This window comes from Chrysoperla carnea, chromosome 5 (genome assembly GCF_905475395.1).
Source record: "Chrysoperla carnea chromosome 5, inChrCarn1.1, whole genome shotgun sequence".
In the NCBI taxonomy this organism is placed as follows: domain Eukaryota; kingdom Metazoa; phylum Arthropoda; class Insecta; order Neuroptera; family Chrysopidae; genus Chrysoperla; species Chrysoperla carnea.
The window spans coordinates 27437551-27448450 of record NC_058341.1 but is presented as its reverse complement, the minus strand read 5'-3'; the positions used below and the strand labels follow the sequence as shown (position 1 = coordinate 27448450).

The 10900-nt window shown below is 29.7% G+C and overlaps 1 protein-coding gene across 1 annotated transcript; it reads right to left on the bottom strand.

The window, feature by feature from the left end:
- Positions 1–8164: 8164 nt before the first annotated feature.
- LOC123300321 lies at positions 8165–9351 on the bottom strand. The gene is made up of 2 exons (XM_044882879.1): positions 9261–9351; positions 8165–9188 (listed from the first exon to the last, which is right to left on the bottom strand). The coding sequence occupies exons 1-2, from the start codon at positions 9331–9333 to the stop codon at positions 8194–8196; spliced, it is 1068 nt and encodes a 355-aa protein (XP_044738814.1). The 5' UTR covers positions 9334–9351; the 3' UTR covers positions 8165–8193.
- Between the last annotated feature and the right edge of the window lie 1549 nt (positions 9352–10900).

Genomic DNA, 10900 nt, shown 5'->3' with positions numbered 1-10900 from the left:
GAAATTTACAACATTTAAAAAATCCCCGACAAATGCGATTCATTCCTTGTAAACTGATTTTTGGAAACTTAGCTATGAAATGTTTTCAATCGAGTTGGTTCAACCGTCTAGGGGCTACGATGCCACTGAAAAACACACAGACGCACAGAACCCTAAGCTCGCACTTGAAACAAAGCTAAGAACACTCTCCGTTAAATTATCTTTGAAATGAAACCAAATAAATTAAAATCGGTTCAACTGTTTAGGTGTTACGATGTCACAGACAGGCAAACACACAGACACATAGCGGTCAAACTTATAACACACCTTTTTTTAGTTCGGGGGTTAAAAAATAGTTTGATTATGCTTGACCTCACTTACATTGGTTGATCATACTTGACCTTCAATCGATTTTCAAATTTTGTGAAGATATTTGAATTCTAGGAGGCAATGAAATCATTTTTTGCCCTAACTGTATTTACAACTATAACGAAAAAACGGTAATTGAAAATCTGACCTTAATTGTCTGGTTCACCGCGTACATACGTCTTGCTTGCTGTAATAATGTTTATTCCACGGTTATAAATTTTGTCACTTTTTGTAGAAAAGCACATAGTTCATGTGGATGCTGTAGCTGGTTGATTTAATGAATAGTTTTGTTCTATTTTTCTAGTTAATTTAATTTTTCTTGTCGTATCTCTAATATTATTAAATTATCGTTATATCTTTGATACGATATATATTTTTAACTCCAGCTACATAAAGTTAAAAATATAAACAACATGAAATGCGCTTTTAAAATGTGTTTTCGATTCAACTCATTTCAAAATTAAAATTTTTTTAAGTTACAGTAGATCAAAGAGTTCAGTAAAAATTTTCAGAGAGATCAAGTGATTATCGTGCTCAAAAAATTTAAATTATTTTATTTTGTATTAAAATAATCTATAAACAAGCTTTCGGGTTGTTATGGTATATATGAAATATACATAGTATATTAAGTTTAGTCCCAAGTTTGTAACGCTTAAAAATAATGATGCTAGGAAAAAAATTTTGTCATAGGTGTTCATAAAATCACCTAATTAATCCATTTCCGGTTGTCCGTTCGTCCGTCCGTCCGCCCGTCCGTCTGTGGACACGATAACTCAAAAACGAAAAAAGATATCGAGCTGAAATTTTTACAGCGTACTCAGGACGTAAAAAGTGAGGTCAAGTTCGTAAATGAGCATCATAGGTCAATTGGATCTTGGGTCCGTAGTACCCATCTTGTAAACCGTTAGAGATAGAACAAAAGTTTAAATGTAAAAAATGTTCCTTATCAAAAATTAAACAACTTAAACAACTTTTGTTTGAAACATTTTTTCGTAAACATCACTGATTAACCGTGAGGGCGCCAATTAGGCGGAAATTTTATAATATGTACTATACTTGATTATCAGTTATGTATGTGTCACATGTTTGTATGTGTAATGTGATAAAGAAATCAACACTGACTATGCATGGTATTTCAACAATTAACTCAGTCAATTGTTTGTTTTCACTTGTTTATTCTAAAATGATGTATTTTCTTTTGAAGCCTCGAAAGTTTGAATGGCGTGGATAGAACGTCTTGTTTTGTAAAGTTAAATATCAGATACAATCACTTTTTCCTTTGTTATTCAAATTTTCTTTTCTAGAATATCAAAAATCCCTGGATAGAGATAACTTTGGATAACAAAATAAAAAAAAGTTATATGCAAAGTGCTAACCGCATAGATGGCAAATACTTTCATTGAATTGATTTTGCGTTTTACAAATGTAGATCATCAAATTGTTTTTAATATTTACCAATATTTTATTATAATGTGTTTAAAAAAAACTGTAATTTATCAAATAATTTTACATTCTATTCATACATAACAACTTAGTCAATTGTTTGTTTTCACTTGTTCCTATATTAATTTCCACATTAACTTTAAATACCCCCAACACTACTCTAAAAGAACTTTCCTCCTGGATGGTCTTGTTTGAATTTAAAGAAAAAATGATGAGAAAATTAATTGGGACGGAATTTCAAACATTGGGATTTTGGTAACATTGGTCATTCAGACCAAAGTATAGGGAAGTAAGATTTGTAGAAATAGAACCTCCATCCAAATAAGACACCAAGAACTAAGTAATTTTAAAATAAATAATTCTTTCAATAATTTCCTTGGCAGCAGTTGCTCATGTCGATGTCAACCATATCTTAAAATAAAAATTGATTATTCGTCATCGTAATTGCTCTCAAGAAAACTATTTACTCTAGAATTATTTTTTACAATTTTTTAAGCAAGTCTAGTTTATCGTTTCCCAAAAAAAATTTTATTCATATGACAAAAGAAACTGTTACATGGATATCAAGTTCTCATACCTTTATATATTATATATAATCAATTTTGATATTAATTATAAACAATAATTAATAAAATCAATATACACAATTTCGAGTATAAAATGCGTGATGTATAAATGTATCCATGAAGAGGTATGTGTGTAGCTTCTATTCAAAAGAATTACTAAAATATTTTTTTAATAATAGTACAATAGTCGAACTATATACATATTTACTTATTATTTTTAATCAATAATTAAAATATACGCTAAAACAAAATATATTAAAACAATTTGGTGTAAACGTTATAATACGTCCATGTACAGACAAAACAGGTCTTAGCAAAGGCGTTTTATATGAGTTTTTTTACTAACTTCCCAGAGGAAGTTAATGTAATGGGGTCGATTTCGAAATTCTCCAGAATCAAACCTTTTCAATGTGATATCTGTGTGAATGTGTGTACGTATGTTTGCTAGGATTCTTTCGTTTCGATTATCACGCGAACCAGTTATGACAATAATACGTGACTGGGCTTATTCGACGCGTAATCGCGTATTTAAGATCTGTTTCAGTTTTCAGCAGAATTAGTTGAGCCGTTTTTAAATGGTAATAAAAAACTGAAAAAAACAGAATAAACAGAATCTAAAAAGTGGATAAAACATATCATTTATCTATGGAGATAATGATCGTTCCAGCATAAGCTGCAGTACATGTTCGAAGAATAATCTATGAAACCTCACAATACCTTTTTTTATGTTTTTCCCCCCTCTAGGAAGTTAGTCGTGTGGATTGTCACTTTTTAGGAAAGTAAGCACTTATATAATACTTATATAAACGATGAGGTTTTTAAGACCAAAGTTTCGTTTCTTTCTTTCTCAATCGGTTTTGGTATGGACGAATTAAGTTCAGAAATTAAAGTCGTTTTCGGAAACGCATATTAGAACCTCACTTCGAGCATATATTACACGGTATATAGAGGTAAAGAACAAACAGTTTCGTTAGCATATTACTCAGCAAAAAATATATGGAAAAATTAATTTATTAATATTAAATATTCACATATTGTTTTACAGGGAGTTCAAACATTGTCATTTTATATACAAAAAAAAAAAAAAAAAAAAAAAATTATACGAATAATTTTAAATACAACAATTGATGGTAGAATTAATACAATTCCAGCCACGTATTTAGACATAAGTTTTAATTTCTCTATTGAAACAATTATTATTTTATTCATGGCTTCATTGAATTGTTTGATTTAACTTCATTGATAATAACTCTTTTGCTATTTAAGGTAAAATATTTTAGATAGAATTTAGATTAAATGAAGTAAGATCGTGTACATAATAATTCTCGGGCAGTGTCCCTCCTAAAAATTAGATGTTCTCAACTTCAACTTTCGATTTACTATATTTTTGCTGAGTGATGTGACGAACCTTCCAGAGGATCACATAACTTATGCATGTTATATGTCTTTTATTTCAGCCTTGACTCTGCCGTTAAAATAGATTTTTCCAGCGGATATATTTCGTTATTTTTAGAATCATGTAGCTATGTCGTCACTGTAATTCAATCGTCAAAATTTGTCTTTTTTTAATGTGTGTCTGTCTGTGGTATCGTCGGGCTTAAACGGGCCTATTTTTGTTTCATTTGAAAGGTAACCAATGGAGAGTGTTATTAGCTATGTTTGAAGTGCTAGTATAGGTTTCCGTTCCCAGAAGAACTAAAAAATGGGCGATGATCCTCAAAATCGGTTCAGTTTGGAGAAGGAAAAAGATACCCAAAAAATTTGTCGGGGTTTTTTTATATTTCTCTTGTTAATGGTTCTACTTAAAGATTTTTTGTTCCTCGAACGCTCAAAAAGCATCATACGTTAACTAATGGTCTGTTGTATTTCAAAATCTATCACAAAAATTCACGGGAAAAAAAATAGCACAAAATGAATAAATTAAAAGTCAACTTCGAATTTAGATTTACGACTTGGTTCTTTAAGCATCAAATACTTGAAGAATATATATTTATTTTCATAGTTTTGTAACCAACTACGTTCTTACACACGCTGTACATGACTGAACATGTGCACCATATTACAAAATTACATTTACATATTAATGTATCGTCTCATAAAAAAAATGCATAGCAATTTTAAAACTAAAAAAACAGTAAACAAATTAAATTTCTGAATAAAATTCCGACAAAACAAAAACAAATAATTTTCATTTGAATCATACAAATAATGATTCGTTTTACAACAATAATCATTTGTAAATGGAATGAAGATTGTTGTTGTACAAAAAATAAATAATTTATTTATTGATAATCATGACAAATTAGAAAACAATAATGGTTTGTTTTGTTCAATGAATTGTTTACGCATCATTGTTATGTATCAAAGCATCTAATAAAATTTTTTTTCAATTAAATTTTATAAAGGAAGTTTGTTTAATACTAACTATGATTTTATAATTAATTTTATTGATTATTATAAAGATTTTTTATTTTGATTTTTTTTCGAATTTTTATTAATAGTTATATCAATCAGTTGTGCAATCAGTAATAAAGTTTTAAAGCTATCTGTAGCTCGATGTAGGGGCCTACAGTTAAATGTACCTTAAGAAGATCTCTAATGTCTCGGTGGATATTGATATATTTATTGAACAGCATTTGTATTAAAATAGGGATATTTATTTTATGATACTATATTTAGGTTGAAGATTGATTGTGTTAGGGTAATTATGCCCAAATATGTCAATGTGAGAGTTAGTAGGGCTGTATGAATGATTGATTTAAAGGTGAAATAAAAGGAAAAAGAATACCTGAAGTAACTCAAAGGGAATCCTGATTGAGGAAAGCTGCCACTGTTGCTATTGCTTCTGCCAATATCCATGAAATACACACACAATTGTTTTAAAAACGTACTTAATTTCAGTCAGTTTAAAATGAAAATCGATACATTGATTTGAATTGTACACTTTTTTGAAAAGAAATTATAAATGAAAAATGACGCCCCAACTTATGTAGAAAACTAAAACACGCATTAATTTAAGTTAAAAAAAAAACTTAATTGAAAACTAGTGTTGAACCGACATAAGAAAAAGAAAATTAGAAATTACACTTTAGAAAAAAATTAATTTTGAAAGAGATGTTTCTCAATCAAGATCACTAAATTAAGTAATAAAATTAATAACTTTTAAATTAATTTGAGAAATTAATTTAAATCTCAAAAAAGAACAGAATGGAATGAAAGCCGATAACATGTATTTTTTACGTATATTAGTTAGAAACATATTTGAATTTTACTTCCTACCAACCTTCAATGATTTAATCTGTCAAAGATAGAACATTTAGTATGCGTTCTATTGTATACATTATAGTGTGCGTTCAATACTTTCGTGATTGTCAATAGGGCTTTTCATCAACAGACAAGCGCATGCGTGCCGCCATGTTGAAACAGCGGAAATTCAAAAAATTCGTACTGTTTTAATAAACAATGGATGGGCAAGGACTATTATCTCCACAAAGAAATAAATTATTGGAAAAAACCATCGATGGTGCTTCACTTATTTATGATTCAGTTGAAGCTCATAATTGTGAACAATTGAAAAGGTGGCTAAAATGTCATGGGCGTCCGCAAAAAGGGAAAAAAAGTGAGCTGATTGAGAGGTTAGACATTGACATTTGTTGACTATCTAAAAACACAAAAAAATAAATTAATATTTACAATTTTATTCTTATTAATAATGCCAATTCATTTGTAATAATTGAAAATATATTTTAGTTAACATGAGTAATACTTACGGAAGTAATTAATAAATTAAGTCATTAATATTTTGAGGCTCTACATGACATTATTAATTAGACAAATGTAAATATGTTTAGCAATTTTTTATCAGAAACAAAATGTTTAATGCGACATAATAAATAAATAATATATAAATAATTTACAGAGTCAAAAATGCAATTAGGAATAATGTACCAGTGGACCAAACAGTTGACAAAGGAAAATGGCTAAATATTCTAAATACACTTAATCAAAATCCAAATGTAGTGCAGAATCCTAAAATAAATTATCCTAACATTTGGCAACCATTTCCTTCTGACAAAGTACCTAAGAATTTCACCTACGGATCTATGTACCATTATCTAGTGACATCATGCATAGATGACGACTATGATAACAGTGATGTTGAAAATGAAAACAATAATAATCAAACTCCAAAGGCTGATTATAGTACGTCAAAACCGTTAAAACGAGGAAAATTGTATGTAGAAAGCGGCCACGTTTTTGAAATTCTTGAAGGCGTAACATCTGATCAAATGTTTTGCATGAAGTGCAAAATTCAAGCTTCGTATAAGGCTAAAGAAATTCATCAAGTGTCAGTTATGGTCAATCCGTTAACTGCTCGAGTGATTCATGGTACATGTGATTGCAAAGCTTCTAGTATGGGCCGTTGTTCTCATGTAGCTGCCCTACTATATGTACTATTGAATTATTTGGATGATTGTGACGAAGATAATGTTCCTTGTACAAGTAAACTATGTAGCTGGAATCAAGGTAGAAAGAAAAAAGAACCTCACAAAGCAGATGAGCAGCAATATAAAAATAAAAATGACATGAGTAAACGCAGGTCATATGATCCTGGTCGAAGTTTAACAAGACCTATAGACAAACAAAAAATTAATAATTTTTTATCAGATTTACAATTAATAAATGCTAGTCGAAAAGCTCCTTCAATGTGGCAATTATTACTACAGCCGCAATACGAGGATTATGTATTAGAAAAACCAAGGAAAAGTCATTTAAAGACATTAGTTTATCGTCTAACGACTAATGTGTGCAATAATATAACTGGGCCTGTAGATATAACTGAAGGAGCTCAAAGTAATGATAATAAATGGTGGCAATACCGTAAAATATTGATAACAGCTTCTAAAATTAAAGTATTTAAGACTGAGAAAACGAATGACCAAATTTTTGCTCTAGTCAAATCTCAATTGTGGGTTGAGCAAAATATAACCACTGAGGCAATGCAATATGGTCGAGCGAATGAAGACATTGCGCGTAAAAAATATGAAGACTTTACTTCTAAACAATTTTCTTACGAAGTAAAGAGTAGTGGCTTGTGGGTGAATTCCAAGTATCCAGGATTAGGCGCATCGCCAGATGGCTTAATTTCAGATCCATTGAAAAATACAACCGGAGTGTTAGAAATAAAGTGTCCAAAAATTTTGGAAAAATATTATCCGACTGATTTACATCTTCTTACACCTCAACAGCGTACTTCATTTTGTTGTACTCCCATTACTCGAACTTCTATGAAGTTAAAACGAAGTCACGCATATTACTACCAAATACAAACTCAAATGGCAATAACTGAGAGATTGTGGTGTGACTTTGTTATTTGGAGCCCAAAGGGTTTCCATATTGAGAAGATTTATTATGATGGCAATTTCATAGAACCTGTACTGAAGCATGTTAGTGCGTTTCATCAAAATATTTTGGCTCCCGAGTATTTTGAAATGAGAATTCCCCGCTGTTTAATACCTTTTGATTTATCTAAGTGAAAAATATTTCATGAACAACTTTCAAATCTACAATTTACAGCATGTTTAATTTTTTTTATATTTCTTAATTTATCACAAAAAGGATACATAAGAAAAAAATATTAAATTAATATATTTTTATAATTAAAAAAAGAAATTACAAAAGTACACGTATATACAAATGTGATGTTTTACAAAAAATATAAAAATATAAATAGTATATTGTAACATTACAAGTGTTATGTGTTTTGAAATTTTAATATAATTATATTACAATTATTTTGACTTTCAGTTTTTTTATTTCCTACAACACACTGGCCTTAATTTAATTCGTCGAAAACTATAGGTGTTTGAAAGTTGACCAAGCATGCACAGATAAATATAATTTGTGACATGATAGGACGCATATTTAAAAGTAAAACGGTGGAAAGAAGTCTGAAATTTTTTATGCGCCCAATAACATGTTCAACATATATTCGTTGTTTTGCTATCTTCTTCGTCAAAATTTCCTCTTGAGCAGTTAAACGGTCTCTTCCATTCAAAAATGGAGGAATATTTAAATGTGCTTGCTTAGCTTCAACTACATCATGAACCGTAAAACCTCGATCTGCTAGTACTACATCTCCAGGTTGCAATAAGTCTGCTATTTTTGATCGTTTAAATATTTCTGGATCCGATATTGAACCCTCAAATGCATCAGATACAAAACTAAGACATCCATTAGGAGTACATCCTATCAACACTTTAAATGTGGTATGAGCTTTATAACTTGAATATAAATTACCTTGGTGCTCAAAGTTTGACGGCGATTGACAAAAAAATTCAACGCAATCTACAATAACTCTTATGTTTTTTATAGACCGAAATATTTTAGGTAATGTTTCGGCTATTGTTTTCCTAGATGGGAACATAAATGGCTTCAATTGAGTGGTAAATTCATTGTACAAAAAATAAATCCAAGTTGTACATATTTTTGAAACAAACCCCGTAGAAATATCGAACTTGTAAGCTAAATCTTCTGTTAAATATCCCATTCGTAATCTTAATAGAACCAAAATCAACTGCTGTAATGAAGTAAATTTGTATTTACTATTATTTTCGGAATTTTCATGCTTTGACTCTCGACTGCCCCAATAATCTAAGTTTTCGCAAGCTGGACTCAAAAATCTATGTAAAGCTTGGATTTGCTCAAAATGAAGACTTGTATAAAATATGCATCTTTTTTCATCACTGCGAATAGATATAATAAATTTTTCCATGGCTGAATTTTTTTGTAACTTAACCTGAATAATTTTATTACGCATCTTTATCGAATCTGTCTGAATTTCTATGGCTGAATTTTTTGGTAACTTAACCTGAATAATTTTATTACGCATCTTTATCGAATCTGTCTGAATTTCTATTGCTCTTGTATGTTTCCTAGTTTCTTCACGGTGTATATCTCCAAGGGTCATACTCATGTCTGACGTTTGATCTGGTAATATTTTTTCAACAAAACAAGTATTATCATCAATTACGTTGTGAACCCCTCCATGAGTCACTGATGTCTATAAGAAAAAGAAAAATTTTCATTAAGAATAAAATTTTTTTATAATTTTCTATTATTCACACTGTACCTGTGCATCTGGTAGAATATCATCTATTTTTCTATATTCTAATCCATTTTCTTTTTTCATATCAACTCTGTTGTATTTTTCGGATAAGCTGGTTCTTGCTTTGGGCACCTATAAACAGGTTTGAGGTTATAACTCCAAAAATTATATTTCTGTATAATTTATTTTATACCTTACCTTATTAATTGATTTATCAATATGTTGAAACTCTTGATAGCTTAAAGGATCAGGGTTTTGTTCAGTTGGACCACTTTCTCCAAGAAAATGTAGTGAGCAAATATAAGTATCCTTAGTAACATCATCAATAGATCTAAAACCTCGGTCACTTCTGCCACATTTTTTCACCCATAATTCACATTTCGCACATTTTGCACATGCTTTAATATGTAATTTGCTTGATGATTTGATTATTTTTTTTCGATATTCAAGACAAGGCTTTGGAAAATTTATAAAATAGAATCTATTGGTTTGAAATGATTTGTATCGTGTATCACTTTTACATACTCCATAACAACACCGTTTTGTTGTTCCTTTTCGTACAGACAACATAATTATAATGGAGTACAAAAAATTTTTTCAGGTTATTTTGACTTACGATTTATTTTTTTTTTTCACTTTTTTTATAATTAATCAACTTTGATTTATATTTTAATTTTTGATACACGGATAGCGGACACTTTAGCATGGTTGTTTACAAAAAACAGTACGAAAAAGATGGCTGATTCTGACGCATGCGCACAAAAAAAATTTGTGATGAAAAGCCCTATATGGATGTGTTTTCAAATAACCTAAAAATAGTTTTTTTTGCGAAAAAAGGATATATGGGTTCTGCTGACTTTTTGTTAAATAGTGATAAGTGTATATTGTTTTCGAAATTATACTAAACATGAATCCTTGGGTTTTGGTAAGTTAGTTGTTATATCATATTTTAATTTTAAACATCACTTTCATATTTGAAGAACGTTCAATTTTGTGGAGCTAAAGTTAGAAATACTGAAAGTAATGAAGGTGAATCAAACAACATAATGATGCCATGATGCTTAAACTTACTTTGACACATAGCAGCATTTTTTTGCAACATTATTACACAAGAAAAAATTTAGCATGGGCTTGTAATCTATTGATTTAATCAGTAAATTTTTACAGCTACTATTGCGTCGAAAAACAGCACCTGTAGTTCCCATGTACATATGTGTATTTATCAATGGCCATAATTTTCTTTTCACTGTCGACGTACCGGTATTAGTTGTATGGCCAAATCAAAATTAGTTGTATTAGTTGTATAATTTTGTTTATTGTTTTCTTGTAAAAGAAAGAGTACATTCGTCTATTGTAACTCTGTTAGTTTGCTTATGATTTGATGAGACACATTTGAATAATCAACACGTTTTTTATTCTTTTTTATTCTAAAATG